Consider the following 18,313-nt stretch of genomic DNA (forward strand, 5'->3'; position numbering starts at 1 on the left):
GGCCTATGACTTCCACTCGCCCCTCGGCCTTTTACCTCCAGCTGATCCTTTCTGATCTCAGCTGCCTCCCCCTGGAAGACGTAGATCTTCTTGTTCTGGACCAGATGCAGTGGGGCCAATGGCCCCTCCAAGGCAATGGTCACCTGCAGGGTGGCATCCGTGAGCACAGGCCCTGCCTCCACGGAGAAGGCCAGGGTGTCCTGCGGGCTCAGGCTGCCGTTGTGGCTGTAGAGGACGGCCCCGTCCAGCAGGTCCTGTTGGGAGAAGGCTGTGGCCGGCTGGCCGGCCCGGAGCAGCTGCCCCCAGTGCGGGCCGGCTGTGACACGGTAGCGGACCTCATCCCCGCTGCGGATGTCTAGGTTGGTGTCCAGGCGGAGCACGGCTGTGTCGATGGTGCCCTGGCCCCCCTGAGGGACCACGAGGCTGGAGCCATTGGCCACGCGGAGATAGGGCTCGGATGCCTGCACTTCAAGCAGCGCGGTGGCCTGGTGCCGCCCGTCGGACACCTGCAGCTGGATCCAGCCGCGGTCGGCCCCGGAGTGCACGAACAGGACGCGCCTCTTCCGGAGGTCCTCCTGGGAGAAGCGGTAGATGGGCCGCGTGGGCTCGTCCGCGGCCACGATGCTGCCGAAGAGAAGGTCCTTGCGGGTCAGCACCAGCTGCGCGTCGGCGAAGCCGGAGTCGGCGTCACTGAAGGCCACGTCGTCGGTCGTCAGCAGCCGCCGCCCGCCCCGGGCCACGTGGAAGACGCGGCTGACGGTCTGCACGGGAGCGTGGTCGTTCACGGGCTGGATGGCCACGCGGAAGACGCCCCGGACCTCCTCCCAGGCCAGGCCGCCGCTGCCCTCACTCTGGCGGGTTGCCACGAAGGGGATGTCGTCTTCCGTGGTCTCGGAGTTGTCATGCTGGTAGACCAGCCGGCCCTGCAGCAGGTCCTCGTTGGTGAAGGACGTCACCGCGGTGGCCTCGTCCTGTGCCCCCCTCCAGACCAGCCGCCCGTGGCGGGGCCGCTCCATGACCTCATAGAGGTAGCTGGCGCTGTTGAGGCTCTTGACGAACAGGTGTTCCGCGGAGAGGACGCCCTCGCCTCCCTCGGGCACGGAGAGGAGGACGTTGGTGAGGACGGGGGCGTCGGGGTCACCCCCGATGTGGATGGGGAAGGTGTAGAGCGGGGAGAAATGTGGCGGAGCCGTGACGCGGAAACGGAAGGCGTCCTCCACGGTCTCCGAGGTGCGCGCCGTGGCCCCGTAGGTCACCCGGCCGGCCTGCAGGTCATCCTGGGTGAAGCCCTGCCCCTCGGACAGCCGGGCGCCCTGCAGCCTGAGGTTACCCTTCCTGGGGGCCTGAACCAGCTCGTAGTGGAAGGTGGTGGGGCTGGGGCCCGCCCCCTCCTCCAGAGCGGCCTCCAGGTGCGCGCCGGTGAGCGCCTCCTGCCGCGTGGTGTGGGTGCGCAGGGGCTCGAGCCGCAGCAGCCGCACGGTGGCTCTCTGGATCGTCACCAGGAAGGACAGATTGCTCAGGGTCTCCTGGCCCACCTGAACCTCCAGGGCCACGCGCTCCACGGCGTCCTCCGTGCGGTGCTGCGGGTCGGTGCTCAGGTACCTCACGCGGCCCTGCTCCACGTCCCGCTGCTGGAAGGCCTGCACCGGGCGCCACTCCGCGCCCTCGGCGCCCCCCGCGCCCTGCTTCTGCAGCTCCCCGAACCGCAGGGCCGCGGCGACCCGGAACAGCACGCTCACATCCTGCCCCACCGCGTTGGTCTCCACCGACAGATTGGCGGGCAGCACCGGGGCGGCGGAGCCCTGGGCCAGGCGCAGCCCCGTGTTGTGGCGGACCCGGATGCTGGGCCGGACCGCCACCACCTGCAGCGTGGCCGGAGCGCTGGCCTGCAGCCCGTCGCTGACGCGGAACGTCAGGTCCTGGGCGGGCCCGCTCCGGTGCACGTAGACCAGGCCGCCCGCCTCCAGCTCCCGGCAGGAGAATTCGGTGGCTGGCTCCCCGGGCTGCTCCTGGCGCTCCACCGGCAGGCCCGGGGCGGTGCCAAGGAGCTGGAAGGTGAGGCCCTCGCAGGCAGAGTCTGGGTCGTAGGCCTGGAAGACCTCGGGCCCCAGGGGCTTCTGTGTGTGTTCCAGGATCACCATGAGGCTGCCGTGGGGGAAGATGATTTGGGGTGGGTCGTTGACCGGGTTTATCTGGATGGGCAGGATGTAAGTCTGGCCCCTCCGGAGGCAGGAGGGCACAGGGCCCCTGGCGGTCACGGACACCTCCAGCATCAGCTGGTCGGAGGTCTCCTCCGAGCCATCGTGGACGAAGCGGGCCTTGCGGTTCACCACGTCCAGGAGGGTGAACATTTTCCGTGCCTGGGCTCCCGGGACGTCCAGCTCGAGCTCCCCGTGGCGGGCCCCACGGCTCACGCTGAACAGCACCTGGGATTTACGCAGCTCGGCCTCGCTCAGGTCCAGCGTGGGCTGCAGGTGCCGCCACTCAAGCCAGGCTGTGCCCCCCTCGGCCACCACCAGCGGGCTGACAGTCAGCAGTTGGGTGAAGTTGGCAAAGACGGGAGGCAGCCCCGGTTCGGGCACGCAGGGCTCGGGCAGCTCCACGGCGGACCAGGCCTCCGGTGCCAGGGTGGAGAGAGCTTCATAGGTGCCGTAGGTGTCCTCCTCGTACTCGTCTTCCTCCAGGCTGCAGCCGGCCACCATGCTGCGAGTCAGCGAGGCTTCCCGGAGCCCCTGCCTCTGGCCGTTGATGCTGAGATCCTCCATGCAGCCCAGGAGGGAGACGTTGACGGCCCCCGAGGCCAGGCCCAGGCGGTGTTCCTGGAGGTGGCGGGAGGCCTCTGTGTCCAGCCCCCCCAGGAGGAGACTGCCGCGGGGTTCCAGGTAGCTGAGGATCCCACGGTTGGAAGTCCGTGTGGGGTACTGGTCCACGGAGATTTCCAGCTGGTGAGCATCCACGTGGACACTGACCTCATGGGGTAGCCCGTCAGCCACGGGCACGCTGTTGTGGAGCAACACGGTGCCCTGGCCCTTCTCCACCACAGCCCGCAGGTGGCCCTCAAATATGTCCACGTAGATGAAATCCCCGTGCCGGCCGCCCGCCTGGAAAGCCAGGGGCGCCTGTCGGCTCCGAGTGGTGAGTATGAACGCCAGGGTGCCCTCCTCCCGAGTGTTCCAGGCAGGGAAGGCAGCCAGCGAGTGGGGCCCAGAGAAGCCCAGAGCCACGCTGTCATCAGCAGAAAACTCTTCAGCGCAGCCCTCGTGCACGTCAGGGGTCAGCGGTCGGAGGAGGTTGCGGCCGTTGACGGTGGCGGCGTGCAGGCAGCCCCTCAGGGGCCGGCTGGCTCCCATCAGGTAGGACAGGCTCAGGCTCCCAGTGCCCCCCAGGAAGATCCCATAGGGGACCTCCAGGGGAGCTCCCAGGACGGGGGCTGAGGCGTTCAGCAGCCCATCGACGGACAACGAGGCCTCGCTGTCTGACACAGTCAGCTCCACGGAGTGGACGGCGGAGTCGCTCAGCGGAGTCTCAGCTGGGGTCTGCAGCCTCAGCTCCTCCTGGCCCAGGGTGAGTCTGACCTGGGGAGAGACGGAGGGATGGGAGTGGGGACAGCACTTCGGACGATCTGCTTCTCCTGTAAGAACATAGTTGGTCGGCCACATTGGAGTCCCCAGAGCAGACGTCCTGGGACAAAGGTTTCTCATGCCACCCCTGTCTGCCTCTTTTAAAGATTTATTTATTTATTCATGAGACACACAGAGAGAGAGAGAGAGAGGCAGAGACACAGGCAGAGGGAGAAGCAGGCTCCACGCAGGGAGTCCGACGTGGGACTCGACCCCGGGACCCCAGGATCACGCCCTGAGCCAAAGGCAGGTGCTCAACCGCTGAGCCACCCCGGGGCCCCTCCTTCCTGCCACCTCTTTACTTATCCCCCAAACACGGGTCCAGATGGGCTCTGGGGTCCCTGATGTGAATCAGAGAAGTGACAGAGCAAGATGCTCTCCTAGGGATTCAGTCTGTATGTTTTACCCTCGCCAGCTTTCCGACGGGGCAGGGCCACCAGACAACCACCTTGACCTCCAGAAGATTCACTCTGGGCATAGAGGGCATCTGGGGTCACCGGGGCAGCTAGGCTCATGGCGGGGAGCCCGATTCCAGATGCTCTGTTTTGAGGGTTAAGTAAAGAAAAGCTCCCTGACCTGGGGTGAGGGAGCCGCGGGGAGAGGAGAACTGTTCTGTCTCTAGGACTTTGGCACCAGAACTGGGCCTGGGGTGGCCTTGCCACTACTGGACGGCAGGATGGGTGGAGGCAGAGTACGGGAAGAGCAGAGCCCTGGGCACGGCGGCCTTGGGAGCCCAGCTCCCCGGGCTGTGGCATCGCCCTACCTGTCCCGTCACACCTGTCGGGCGGAAGGGCTCCGGCCCCAGGCTGCACCCGGGCCCCGCTCAACAGTGCCGCCTATTGGCAGAGAGAAGCCATGGCAGCGGCAGGTGGACCGTCGCCCTCAGGCCCCGCCCGTCCTCTCCCCCGAACCCCCCAAGTGTGGAAGCAGCCGGCTTTCCCGAATTTGGGCGGAGACCTCAGGTTCTCAAATTCGTTATGGTTAAGGGGGAGCCTCAGGGGAGCCAGGAGGCTCCTTGCTGATAAAGCTAGCGGGGCTGGCAGGACGAAATGGGAAAATGGAGAGGCTTTGGCGATACTGGTCGTTACCATCACGGACAGATGGGGTGACCGGTGCTCAGCAGGAGGCTCACAGGGGCTGCAGGGCCCAGGATAGAGCACCCAGCCCAGGGGAGTGCCAGGGGGTAGGTACCTCCTGGGGGAAGGGATGTCTACGCTGGGACTTGAAGGCGAGGCGGGGCGTGCGGGGAGCGAGAGCCTGGCTGGACCAGCGCAGGCCGCAGTGAGGGGGGGCGGCCAGGGCTGGTGGTGGGCAGTGTGGGTGGAGGGCTGCGGGGCACAGCCGGCGCACCAGGGAGTCACACCTTGGGAGACGCTGTCCTTCACCTCGTGGCAGGGACCTAGAGACCTCGGGGCGAAAGGGGCTCACACAAGGTCACCGGCTGGGGGCCGTGCCAAGCTAGAGGGGTCCAGCAGGGAGAGGCCACTGACCTGCAGGTATCCGGAGTGGAGCTGCAGGAGGAGGTGGTCAGCCTGGCCTGCTGCCAGGAGGAGCAGGGCTTCGGGCTGGGACGTGGAGAATTGTAGCCGGAGGTCTATGTTGCTCAGAGCTGTGGTCACCGGCACCTGCAGGTGGTTCTCCCCAAAGAAGGAGGCTGTGTGAGAGACGGAGCTGGGTCAGTCCCTTGCCTGGAGGAGGAGAGGTGCTGCGGACGATGCGGGTTTTGTGCTGGCGCAGCTTCACGGTCCTGGCTGGCACTGCCCCCTCACCTGTCCAGTCCTGGTGCCGGAAGGTGCAGTCTCACCTTGTGTGTATCCCAGGCCTTAGCTCCAAAGGAGGCCAGACCTATTCCAAGCAACCAGGTTTCCTCCTCAGGAGTTCCTGGGGCCTGGGCCCTCTGACAGCTCTGGCTCTCCTCCCCAGGGCCCCAGAGGATTCTCCATCCTGGGCCGAGTTCCTCTTGGGCCTAACGGAAAACCATCCCTGGCCGGGTCACCTGGCCTGGTGGTCTTTGCCCCCAGGAATGGGATTCCAGGAGGATCATCCCTACCCCAAACGGATGCCTGAGTGCCCCATGCTTTGGTTCTTGGACAACGCTTTCCATGCCATGCCCTCCCTCTGTGGGTAGGCTGGGGCCACGGCCGGGGCCTGGCGGTGGTGCTGAAACAGGCAGCCCACCCGTCCCCACTTCTCTCCCAGCTGTCTTTGGAGTAAGGGTGCAGTCGCCAGCCCGAGTCCACCAAAGAGCGAAGGCGCTGAGGCCAGATGGAGACCACGTATTGGACCCCAAATGGGCCCCAGCTTCCTGCATCACGCCGTATTGCTTCCTGCCGCAGGGCTGCTGATTGTCCCTGGGGGGCAGTCAGATCCGGCCCTGTTGTTCCCACGATGGCTGGGGAGCCATAGCCGACTACAGCTGGCTTTTCCCAGCCTGGGTCTGTAGCTAGAGACAAGGCCTGGGAGGGTGGGAGGTTTGCTGAGAGGGCCAGAGGGCCTCCGTCCGTGGCTGGTGGTGGCTGTGCAGGGCCCCTTTGGTCCCACCCCAGGACACTACCTCTTTTTAAGAGGCCACATCCTCCAGACAGTTTCCCCAAATTAGCCTCTCTTGACCTCAGACCAGCTGCCACAACTTCTGGTTTGTTCCTTTTGCAGAGATTAGGGCCAATTATAACTTTGACTCGGTCCCCTAGAGGTCCGGGACTCGTAAAGACGGGAGACTGGAATGGGTTAAAAAGGTGATTCGTCTCTGTGGGGCTTCCCCTGAGCACTGTGTGTAGGCTGATGGCCTTGCTGGGGATGACCTGGCGCCAGCCACATTCGCACTGGTCCCTGGCCTGAGGAGGCGGCACTGGCTGCCACCGGAGGATTCCAGGGGATGGCCAAGAAAGATCATGCTCTTCCTTTTGGGCTGAGCTGAAATCCCTCCAGTTAGCCCTCTGGCCAGCAGTGGCTGGCGACGCCAGAACCTGGTCTGACAGGGTAAAGGAATCGAATGAGAGCTACAAAACCGTCTGGGTGGGTATGGGCCAGCAGGCCCGGCAGGCCCAGCAGAACCACCAGGCCCAGCAGACCCAGCAGGCCCAGCAGAACCACCAGGCCCAGCAGAACCACCAGGCCCAGCAGACCTCGGTGCCAGTGAGGGGCAGACCAGAGAATGGATATGGGGTGGGCACCTCATCTGCAAAAGCATTGATTCCTTTTTTTCCCTTCAAGACTTAATTAATTTATTTGAGAGAGAGAGAAAAAGGAGAGAAAGAGACCACGAGTGGGAGGGGGGCAGAGGGAGAGGGAGAAACAAACTCTCCACTGAGCGGGGATGTGGACACAGGGCTTGACCCCAGGAACCCAGGATCACAACCGAGTGGAAGGCAGATGCCTAACTGTCGGAGCCACCCAGGTGCCCCAAGGGCATTGATTCGAGGCACTGAGGGCAGCCCCAGGACAGAAGGGGAGGACGCGTGGCCTCCTCAGGATGGAGCATCACCAGGGCAGGCCGGAGCTCACAGCGGCTGGCAAGAGCTGAGTGTTAACTTTGCAGGAGTTTGGCCCTCCGGGCGATGTGGCCGGGTGGCAGTATTTATACCCTGGAAGAGGCAAGTGCTACAAATTGGGGTTCCCTTTCTCCCAGAAAGCCTGTTGCTCAACCTTTACCTGTTAGGGTGCACGGGGAGGGGCTCCTCTCCGTCCCCTGGTGGGAGTGAGCCCACACACCCACTCACACTCCCCTCTGTTGAAGCTGGATGCAGGGACATCGTCATAGGGCCTCAGGGCCCGTACCAGGCCGGAGGTGAAGGCGCTGGCTGGCTCTAACCCCTGAACCACCTGCCCCTAGCCCCCTCGCAGAAGAGGAGAGGGCCGGCCTGTTTAGCCTTGTCCTCCAGGCGGAGTGGGAGGGTGGCAGGAAGTAGAGGTACTTTCCAGAGAGCTGGGGTCTGAATGAGCCTATTGAGGGGCTGGGCCCTGCCGTTTCCTGTGGGCCTGGGCAGGGACGCGCTCACACAAGCCGCCTTGTGCGGCTGGAAGTGCACAGGCCAGGCGGCCCCCTCGTCCTAACAGAGGCCTCTGAGGCCTCGCTGGCCAGGGTTCTGGAAACTCTGACAGCGCCGTTCCCCCCACGTCCCGGTCTCCTGCTGCTGCCCCTCGCCGTCTCTGATGGGCCGCAGCTGCAAGGACCCAGAACCCCGGTCCTGGGAGACAGCTGGAGACGAGCTGTGAGTGGGGAGGCAGGGCAGGACGAAGCCGTGAGCTAGGAGTCAGTTCCAGAGGGCTTCCTTGGGGAGGTGACGCTGGGAGAGAGGAGCAGGCGGGGGTTTCAAAGGGCAGCAAGGCCAAGTGACAGACTGAAGCAGAGATGTGCGGGCTCTGGAACAGCTGGAGCCAGAGGAGGGGAGGGAAGGAAGCAGCAGCCAAGCCAGCCGCAGGGGCCTGCCTGGGGTCGCAGGGCGGCCGAGGGAGGAGAGAGGCATCCTCACTGCTTGGAGACCTGCCCTGACCCTCCCGGCTGAACACACAGGATTCACCGAAACACCAGTTCGGGCCTGCAGCAGCTGTGTGGGCCGCCCTCTGGGCCGGGAGAGGGCCCGGTCTGGCCTCCGTGTCACCGTTTTGTAAAATGGGTGCTGCTCGCCGTCCCTCCTCCCTCCCTCCCTCCCAGCCCCGGAGGTCCTGTGCTGGTCCGGGAGTCCGCTCTGTGCACAGCTGTGCAGGGGGTTCGCAGCGTGGGCCGCCCGGGTGCTGCCCGGCATTCAGCCCGGGGGCCGCTGCCGCAAGGGCCCTGGGGTCAGTGGGAGGGGCAGCGGGATGCTGCACGCCTGGGTTTCTCCGCCGGGGAGACGGCCGTGGGTGGGTGTCCGGGACTACGTAGAGTCTACTTGCGGGTGTGTTCGGGCATGTGGGTGGCTGCTTGGGGGTGTTTGGGGTTTGCATAAGGCTGTGTGTTTGTGCATGTGTGCGCGTGTGGGCTGGGAGCTGCCGGGACAGAGCAGCGATTGTGCCCGCGCCTGCCCTGGGCCTCGGGGCCGACTCCGTGAAAGGGGCCATGTGTTCCTGGACGGTTCCCACCCGTCCTCCCGACGCCCGGCCGTCCCCGAGGTTTGCTGAAGGTGGAGCATCCCACGGCTTCCCGGCCTTCCTGACCACGCACAGGGCGCGTCTGTCTGGGTCCGGCAGAGTGGCTCCGTCCTTCTTCCTGAGACGAGGGTTGGGGGCACAGAGGAGCCTGTGTCCGTCCCTGCCAAGCCTCTTCTCAAGTGGGGAGACAAGCTTGGGCCACCGTCCCCAGCAGGCCACCCGCTGGCAGGGCGCAGGTGGGGCGGGCGTCTCTTGCCTCCCCCGGGCGTGTGACTCCTGCCCTCAAGATGCTCTGCTCTTACCTGTCAGCGGCTGGGGAGCATCTCTGCGCACAGCCCCCCCCCCCCAGGCTCTCCCAGCGGCCGGGGCCGGGTCTCAGCCACGGGGCCTCTTCTAGGGTCGGGGGCGGGGGCGGTGGGGGTGCTGCAGACCCCGATCCTCCCACGCCGCTGGACTGTCTCTCCCTGTCTCTCTGCCGTATCTCCTTTGTCTCTGGCTTGGCCACTCGGCCACCTCGCTGCCTTATCTGTCTCCCCTGGTCTTTCTTTGCCTTTGGCTCCCCTCCCCTGCCTTCCCCTGGCCAGAACCGGGAGCACCCCCGCCCCAGGACGGTCTAGAGAGCTACCCCCAGGCCCCCCGCTCCTCGGGTGCTGGGTCTCACGACACCAAAGTTCTCTGCAGGGTTAGCATTCAGGGGGGTTTCCAGACAGATAAACTGAGGCTTCAGGGCAGCGGCGATTTGACAGGGAAGAGAAAGCCTGCGGGTCTTGGCCCAGCCACCTCTCTGAGCACCCCCCCCCCGGAAGTCAGTCCCCTGGTGCCCTGCTCCCGCCCATTCCCCCATTCCTGGTTGCCTGGGGGTAGCCGCGGCCCCACTGTCAGTGTGCGTGCGTCATGAGCAGCAGCATTCCTGGGTGTCTGCCGCTGCCTGACTTTATAAGGGAGGAAGTTTGGAAGTCCGAGCTCCTGGGCAGGATGGCCCTGCTGGGGCGGGGCGGGGCCGGGGGGCGGGGGGAGTGCCCAGGGTCTGGGGCAAAGGGGGCGGAGGAAGACCCGGGCATGTACGCTGGGAGGTGAACCCAGTGGTACTGAGATGGAGCAGGAGGTGAGAGATGGATGGGGACAGAAGGGGATCCAGTCATTCCTTCCTTCCTTCCTTCCTTCCTTCATTTGCAAATCCGGTAACACAGCCACGGAAAAGAAGCCCCCACCGGGGGGGAGACAGAAAGCCTGAGGAAGATGTTAAAACTGAGAATGAGAAATGAAGACACCCTCCCCCCTCCATAAAAACTGAGCTCAGGGGTCCAGACAGAGGCCCGAAGAAGGAGAAACCAAGAGAGCCCCAGAAAGCGGGATGTTGGCTGCCAGCCTGCTGCCGTGGGTGGGAGTGAGGAGGGTGAGGAGGGGGCGCCGGCAGCCGGCTGGGGAGGGCAAGGGGTCCTGATCTCGGGGGAAGCCGGACTTCACCGCAGCTCCTTGGGGTTTGGCACCAGGTGTGCACTCCCCGTTCCAGACCCACATCCTAGGCAGGCAGGGGGCAGGCTGGGAGAGGCCTTCTCCTGAGAAGTCTGGGGGGGCCGTGGGGGAGCGCTCTAGGGCAGCCAAGGCAGGGAGGAAGGGCTCTGTCTCCCCCGTGGGTGTGCATGTGGGTGGCCGCGGGTGAAGGCAGGACGGACCAGGTGCCTGCCCCAGCCGCTGGGCCCTCCAGAACCCAGGCCAGATGCCCCTCCCCTCCGCACCCCGTGCCTCCAAGGGCTGCAGCTTTTTCTCCACCAGCTTCTGCCCCCAAGCCAGGGAAGGTCTGAGCAGGCTGGGAGGGGGGGAAACTTCCTGAGAACCAGAGCTACGCCCCCAAGGCTCATGGACCCCAAGGCTGATGGGGCTAAGTGCCCTGCAGCGCCCACGCCCACTCCCTTCTCAGAGCTGGGGAAGCAGTGCCTGGAGGTGGCCCGAGAACTCAGTCCCCCAGGGCACCGAAGAGGGTGGGGGCACAGCCACCTGTCACAGTTGCTGGGGTGAGTGCAGGCAGGGCAAGGATGTGGGGTGGTGGTTCCCGTCTGGCTCTAGATTCGGGACGGACCCTCCCTGACACCGAGCCCAAGGCTCAGCCCTTTCCACTGAGCTGTCACCTCCCCCCTGCCCCCAGCCCCGTATCTCTGAAGGGAACAATGCGGGGAGGGCTACAGGGACAGACTTCAGGTCAGATCCCAGAGACCACATCCCCCTCTCATGGTGGTGACAAAGGCGTCCCAAGAACGGGGCCTAGACGCTTACTGCCTGCCAGGGCTAGCTGCCTGGGGGACGTCCGCACCCCTGCACCCCTGCAGCGCCCCCGCCGGCTCTCCTGTCTCCCTGATCTGGGCTCATGGACCACATCCCAGCCTCCACACTGGAGACCCCAGCTGGGGCCAAGGTGGGCCCGTCTCTCTTCACTCCAGGAGCCCTTGAGCCAGCAGCCTCGCTCCCAGGGCACTCGGGACTCCAGCCGCCTTGCCGGCCCCTTCTGTCTGATTCCCATTCTGGCTTTTGCAAGACCAAGGAGGCCCGGGGCTACAGGACTCCTCAGCTAGAGGCCGAGTCCTGCCTCTGGGCGCTGGCCTCGCTGCTGCTCCTCTGCCCAAGAGCTTCCTGGCCACCCAAGCCGAGGGGCACATGTTGGGGAACATTTCCAATGTGGGGATCTCCTCCGAAAGGTGATTACCCCTTGACCGGCGGGGAGGTGACGCTAAACTTGGTACAAGACACTGACTGGTGCCCCGGGCTCCCAGCCATGAGGCCAAGCCTGGGCCGTGTGCGGCACAGAGGAAGCTGGAAGGAAAATGAGCGGTTTGCTGGAGGAGCGGCTCATCCACCCAGGCTGGAGGGCTGGGCCGGGGAGGAAGCAGGGCCTCAATGGAGTCTTTGTGGAAGCCTGCCGCTCCCCTGGCCCGAGGCACGAGGGGTGGGGTGCTGTGGTGGAGCAATCCCGAGAGGCTTTTCCACCTTATAATTTTCCTCCCCTGCAGGGATCTGAGTGGATCGCCAGGCCCTCCCCCACATCCCCTTCCCCCCACTTTTCTGGCCTTGGGTGGGGTGGGGGGACGGGGACCCTGATGGGAGTGGCCCGGGCCCAGGTAGGGTGACTGGGAGGGAAGAAACAGAGCAAGGGACCTTCCTCACCTGCGCTGGGCCCCCTCAGCAGCCCCTTCCTCCTTCCCCCCTGCCCTGGGAGGGAGCCCATCTTACAGTGGAGGGAATGAGGCCCAGGGAGGCCGGTACCTGCGCTAAGTCCTCCAGAGGAGCCGTGCAGCGCTGGCCTGGAGCCCCTGGGCCGGGCTCTGCGCTGGGCCTCGTGTCAGGGAGGGACGTGTGCACAGGAGCAGTGTGGGGCTGCTGTTGCGTGTGCATCGGAAGTGGGGCATCTGCCGCAGGCTCCGGCAGCAGGAGGGTGTGAGAGCTGGCCCCGAGCCTGGGAGACACACTTTTTCCCTTCCTGTCCTCCGGGGCTCCCTGGGGGGCGGTGGGGGTGGGAAGGGAGGGAAGAGCATCTGCCTTCCTGGGCTGCTTTGGCAGCTGGCCTCTCCTGGGGCGGCTGGATGGGTCTGATTCGGGGGCTCGGCCGGATCAGGGAGGGACCTTCTTCAGGGCTGGCTGAGTGTGGCACGTTCCCCAAGCCAGTGATAAATGCTGGGCGTGCCCACTGGGGTCTCGGAGATCAGGGAAGAGGATGGAGGGGCAGAGGCCTGGGGTGAGAAGCCAGCCCCGGGGCGCTCTGGGGCCACCCCCTCTCTCAGGCTGGACCAGAGCCAGGAAGCAAGCGGAAGCCTGTTGCTCATCTCTGAGCTCCCCTTCAGCTCTGGGATGAGAAACCGCTAAGGGCAGGGCCCTTGGGGAGGTGTCCTGGGGCTTCCCCCAGCCTGGCAGCCTGGACTTGGAGACAGTGAGTGTGTGAGCTGGGGTGGGGGTTGCGGAAGCAATGACTGTTGGTCTGGACACAGGCCGGGGCCAAGAGTCTGTGTGCTTGGCGAAGCCACGGCTGCCCCGCAGATCCCCCATCTGAAATGCAGGGAAGAGTGGCGGGGTAATCTCAGGATGGCAGGCCCATGTCCAGGACATGGGGGAAGGAGGGGCTTGGGACAGGCCCTCCCGCGCCCCCCTCCAGCCCCATGCTGCCCTGCTCTCTTGGGCCTCTGCTTTCTCACCCGTGCGGAGGGCACCTGGCTGGGGGGACCAACAAACCTGGCCTGCCCAGCCCAGCCTAGCAGGAAGTGGCTGGTGGAGAGCTGTGCTCACTTCAGCGGGGCCACCTCTGACCTAAGAGGCCAGACTGGAAGCTCCCGAGGACCGGACGGAGGGCCCGGATCCCTGCAGGACACCTGCCGCCCAGGGGGCCCACACGTGTGTGCTGAGGAAGGAAACATCGGCTTGAAGAGGGTACAGGGATCACGTGGAGGTGGCCCTTGGCCCATATGGGGGTTTTCTACCGGCCGACAATAGGCAGGCTGAGCAAGAAGCTTCCAGCGTGGGTGGGATGCCTGCCTGGGAGGGTGGACCGGGAAACCCCAGAGTCTTTGCTAGTGGCCTCTGTGCTAACCGGTCCCCCCGAGATCCCTAGCCTGAGACCTCTTCCCACAGGCAGGCCCAGCTCCTCTTGGGATAGGTTCCTGCCCCCCATTCCCCCCGCACCTTCCGGGCCTGCAGACCCCCCCCCCCGACTGTCAGCGCCGCCCAGCTCTGCCCACCGCTGTGCCGTCTCCAGCCCGCCTCCTGTCCCCCGGCCTCAGGCACCGGCTCGCCACTCTGGCACCCACGTCTCTGTCTCCAGCACCAACTCTCCGGGGTCCTGGGCCCTCTTGCCAATGCCCCCAAGGCCCCTGCGCCAGAAACACCCATGGGGCCCTGCAAACCCAAGCCCACCCATCTCAAGCCAGACTCAGTGTCGTCTCTCCCCACACCTGCTTGCCTTCCAGGGAAGGCCTCACCACCCGCGCATTGGTGGGCAGAAATCTGAAAGTCCTTTTGTTTTTTTTTTTTTTGTTTTTTTTTTTTTTTTTGTTTTTTTTTTTTTTTTTGAAAGTCCTTTTGGACAGTCTGTCTCGTCCCTCCCCATGTTCCAGCCATCTTGCCCCTGAATTCTCTTTCGGATTCGTCTCCCCCTCTTTTTCCTCTGTGCCATCCCACAAGGCAGATGGTCACCATCCCTTCCGGGCTTAATGAACTTCCTGCCTTGTTTTGTTACCAGCAACCACCGTTAACCCCACATGAGAGTCACTCTGTCATCCCCCTGGGTCTGGAAGTCTTCGATGGCTCCCCACTGCCCCAGGATCAAGCCCCAACCGTAGGAGGGCACCGAGGGTGCCAGGCCCTCCTGCCCCAGCCCTGCCAGGCTTTCCCGTTCACCTCCCTCGACGACACCCCATGTGCCAGCCTCGCTAAGCCTCGGGCTGTCTTCCACCTGCAACGAGGCTCGCTGGGCCTCCCGCCGGGCCAGCTCTTCTTTCCTTTCCGCCTGCGAATGCCCTCCTGCTCCTTCAGGAAGGAAGCCTTCCCCCCACAGTTCCGGCTCTGCATTTGGGGCGCCAGCACCTCTCAACCGTGGCCTGGGGACTTGTGCTACTGTCACGGCTCCCTGCTAATAGCACGTGTCTCGGGAACAAGACTGGCGGCACTTGGTGAAGGGAGGTGGGAAGCGGAGCGGGCCGGAGGGCAGCTGCCCCGTTCCTAGCTGACCCAGCCGCAGGGCTCGTCCCCACCTGGTCTCCCTCCAGGCTTCCCTTCAGTCCTCCTCTGCCTCGGGGTGGGGCGGGTGCTGCACGGTGGCTGGGGTGGGGCGGGAGGCTGCCCCAGCCAGCGAGTGCTTTTCTGGGCCTATGGTGACAGAGTCTGGTGCTTGTTTTTAAAGAAAATAGAATGGGAGCCCCTATTTATAGCTGGAGGCCGCAGCCCCAGACAGGAGAGGGCTGGGGTTGAGGCTGTGCAGGCTCGTTCAGGCAGGGGCCGGGGGTGGCGCCGTTCCCAGGCCCCCTGCCCCCCTGTCTCAGCCTCCACGGAAGTGCCTGTGGGATCCTGACATCCCCAAGACAGGGACAGGATGACAGGATGTAGCCAGTGCTTTGGGGCTGGGGGAGGAGGGGCCTTGGGTGAGAGGATGGAAAGTCCTCTTGGGGTTGGTCTCTGGGGCCCAGAGCCCCTTATGGGAATGAGTGGAGGTGAGGTGTGTCTGCTGGGAAGGCCCAGGGAAGGACACGTGTGCGGAGGGCCGGGTGCACGCAGCACTTTGGGTCCCCCGGACTCGGACTGGGTCGAGGAAAGGGAACAGGCAGGGTTAGAGACCCGGGGCAGCCGGAGACAGAGAGACAGCCATGGGGAAGGGACAGGGGATGGGGGGAAGAGCTTGGCCCACTGCGCAGAGAGGATAAAGGAAGCCCGGAGGGGCTGGAGGTGGAGGCTTCTGGGCCAGGAGTCTTCATGGTGCTCTGGGCAGTGTGGGCAGAGCCTGAGCTGCGGCCGGAGGAGGCGCAGGGGCAGGTGTCTCTCTGCGGCCTTCGCCCCAGAAGGCCGGGCCGTGCCCACTCTGGCCCCACAGGGCCCGGGGCCTGGAGACCCTCTGTCTTGGGCGGGGCGGGGGTGGTGGTGGTGGCCCAGACCTGCTTGGAGGCAGAGAAATGCTGTAGGGGCAGGGCTGGTGCAGAGGAGTCCCCGGGGGATGGAGCGAGGTGGTGCTGGCCGCTGGGACCCGCTAGGGGGTAGCCTGGCCTCACCTGCTGCCCCCTCTATCCAGACCCCTCCCTCTGCTGTGGGTTGTGCCCTTGGAGGCCGTGGCGTGGCTGGGCCCTGGGGCCTGGGGCCTGTGTCATGGAGCTGTAGCCACAGCCAGTGACTCAGACGGTTAAAAAAAGGAGCAGCTTGGAGCGGTGACTCAACTGGCTCTGGAGGGGCTGGGTGGGTCTGGCTGGTACAAGATGGGGTGGTCTGGGTTTATTTTTAGTAGGGTGGGGCTCGAGCAAGGGGGTGGAAGACGGGAGCCGGGGGTGGAGCAGAGCCCTACCCTCATCCTGGGAGAGCCCGGGGCTCCGCGCCGACTGGGAGAGTGGTTTCTAGGTACCAGGCTGCGCGGGCAGGCCAGGCCGCCCCTTCAGCCCCTTCCAGGCCAGCCCACTCTGCCGTATGTCCCCAGACAGGCAGCTGGCTCTCTGCACAGAGGCAGGGACCCCGGTCCCATTCTCCAGGAGCTGGAGCTCTGAACTTTACAGCTGACCTTGGGGCCTGGCTATGTGACCCCGGGGCCAGAGACGGGGAGTCTGCCCAAGGCCACACAGCAGGGCCAGGTACCCCGAGGGCTGCGGTCCCCAGCCTCCTGTCCCACCCCAGGACTGTGAGCGGTTGGGGGGTCAGGCCCTCACCGGAGTCCTCGCCCCTGGAAGAGCTCAGCTGGGCCTCAGCAGGGTGGCCCGAAGCACATGGGCATCAGATGCCCGGACACGGGGCCCAGGCGGGGGCGGGCGCCTGGATGCCGTTGGCGCACATGCACATCCGGGGAGCAGAGCCCAGCCCGGTGACTGGTGACGGGGGTTCCTTCTCCGAAGCTGGGGCCTGGACCTGCCCAGCCCCCACCTGAAGCGCCCCCCAGCTGGCACGCTCCCCCCCTGCCCCCCGCCCCGCCGCAGTCTCCAGGAATCACTCCCCCCCCCCAGCGACTCTGATCTGGTGCACGTGCCCCCTGGCACCCCCAGCGCCCCGGAAGGGTCCCAGCAGCTCAGGGCGGAGGGGGGTCCTCAGTCTGGGCTCCCTCTGTGGCGCAGTCCCTCCCATAACGGCCCGTGGGAGCCCGGGTGGTCCCTTCACGTGTCCAGCCCTGCCCCCACCCCACCCCGGAGGGGCCCCAGGTGTGCCCGGGGGCAGGGCAGAGGTGGATGTCGAGGCTCCCGCCCTACAGCAGTTCCTACAGCAGTTCCCGCCGCTCATTCTCTTCATCCCCACCCCTGTGCTCTCTGGACGAGTCTGGGGTTCATCTTGTTATTCTTTCAAAACATCCTGGCTGTGCCCTACCGGGGAGCCACGATCTCTGTCTGGGGGCCCTTTAGGCTTTGGGATGAGGCCGGGGAGGGGCTGGGAGGGCTGGCCTGCTTCTCCTTACAGTGGGGTGGTGCTCAGCCCAGTGAGCCCTCGGCTGAAGAGCCCCACCCCCTTCCTGAGGGGTCCCCGGCTGGCCCGCAGCAGCTGGCTGGTGGACCCTTGGGGACTCATCGCTGCTTTTCTATGTCACTGAGTCCCACACAGACCTGCTCACAAGGCCGCCCCATCCAATCCCTGATCTCGGAACCCTTCTCAAAGATCGCCGGGTTGCTGGGCCTGCCCCCAGTCCAGAGGACAATGGGAGTAACCCAAAGACAGGGACTTCAGGGGCTGGCACCTGCTGAGCGCTTACTCTGGCAAAGGGCTCTGATCCTCAACACCCATGGGACGCAGGCATCATTTGTCCCCATTGAGAGAGAAGACTGAGGCTCAGAAGGCTGAGTCACTTCCCAAGGTCACACATCAAGGGGTAGGGCTGGAGTGAGGTCCTTGGCTCTCTAATGCCATGTTCCTTCCCCCGTGTCCCTGACCTGCCTCCCCGCAGCCCAGAGGAGGGAGCCGTGGGCCTGAGTCAGGACGGGGCAGGAGGGGCTTGCTCTTAGCTGCTCCCAGGCACCCAAAAAGGGTGATTTGTTCCTTCCCTGACCATGGTGGGAAGTGTGTGTGGATGTGTGCGCCTGAGGCCTGCCTGGCCGGCCTCCAACTGCAGGGGAGCGGGTTGGCCCAGCTGCTGTGCGCAGGGAAGGGGAAGGGAGGGGCCCAAGTCGTGGGAATCAGCGTCCGGGGCCCACTGATATTTATAGCTGGTCCCTCCTGGACCGTGGGCGGCGGTTGCTCTTAGGTGGGAAAGGAAGTTGGTGTCCTCTCTCCAGCCCTGTCCTGTCCCCAGAGAGGAGGCAGGCCCCCAGAGGCCTCGCTTGCCTGGCCGTGGTGCTGGGGGCCGTGAATCCTGAGTCGGGGGTTTCTCCCGGGATGGCTGCTGAGGGGCTGGGCGCTCTCCTTGCTAGGCTCTGGGCCAGGCTGCTGAGCAACACTTGCACGCGCGTGTGCATGCATGTGCGTACGTGTACCTCCCGGGCATCACGCTGACGGAGGTCACGGCTTTGGCAGAAAGGCCTGCGGCCCCACGGAGAAGGAGGGCAGGGCCCCAGGAAGGGCTGGGAAAGGCTCCCGGGGTGGTGGTTCTGGAGCCGGGCTGTGAAGGATGAGAAGAGAAACCAGGTGCCAGGGCTCATGGATTCTCACCTGATGGCCGAGCTCCTCGGCCGCCCGTGGGACACGGGCTCGCCCCGAATGCCCAGGCTGAGAGGCCGGAGGGGGAGAGGGGGCCTGGCACAGTCATGGTATCTTGGGGCCCTCGGGAGGGTGGCACCAGGAGGCTCCTGCCTGCTGGGGGCTCAGGGACGTCCCGTTTGGTTCAGGGAGTGGCAGGAGGGGGATGCTGGGGCAGGAGAGGCCCGGTCCCCGGCCTGGCTGGGAGGACGGTGGGCTTGGCTTCTGTTCCCTGCCTTCGGGCCTCCTGACCTGACTCCATCTGGAAAAGGGCATGTTCCGGGCCCTTGGTGTCA

At 65.2% G+C, this 18,313-nt stretch overlaps 1 protein-coding gene across 1 annotated transcript in view; it reads right to left on the minus strand.

Annotated features, from left to right (window-relative positions):
- CSPG4 (chondroitin sulfate proteoglycan 4) overlaps nucleotides 1–18,313 on the minus strand; it is a 39,325-nt gene that overhangs the window by 16,791 nt on the left and 4,221 nt on the right. Inside the window, 2 exon segments of the mRNA XM_038581046.1 lie at nucleotides 36–3,575; nucleotides 5,111–5,274. Of these exon segments, the coding sequence (XP_038436974.1) occupies nucleotides 36–3,575; nucleotides 5,111–5,274 (3,704 nt within the window).

The sequence above is a fragment of the Canis lupus genome, chromosome 30, assembly GCF_011100685.1.
Source record: "Canis lupus familiaris isolate Mischka breed German Shepherd chromosome 30, alternate assembly UU_Cfam_GSD_1.0, whole genome shotgun sequence".
NCBI classification, from domain to species: Eukaryota; Metazoa; Chordata; class Mammalia; order Carnivora; family Canidae; genus Canis; species Canis lupus.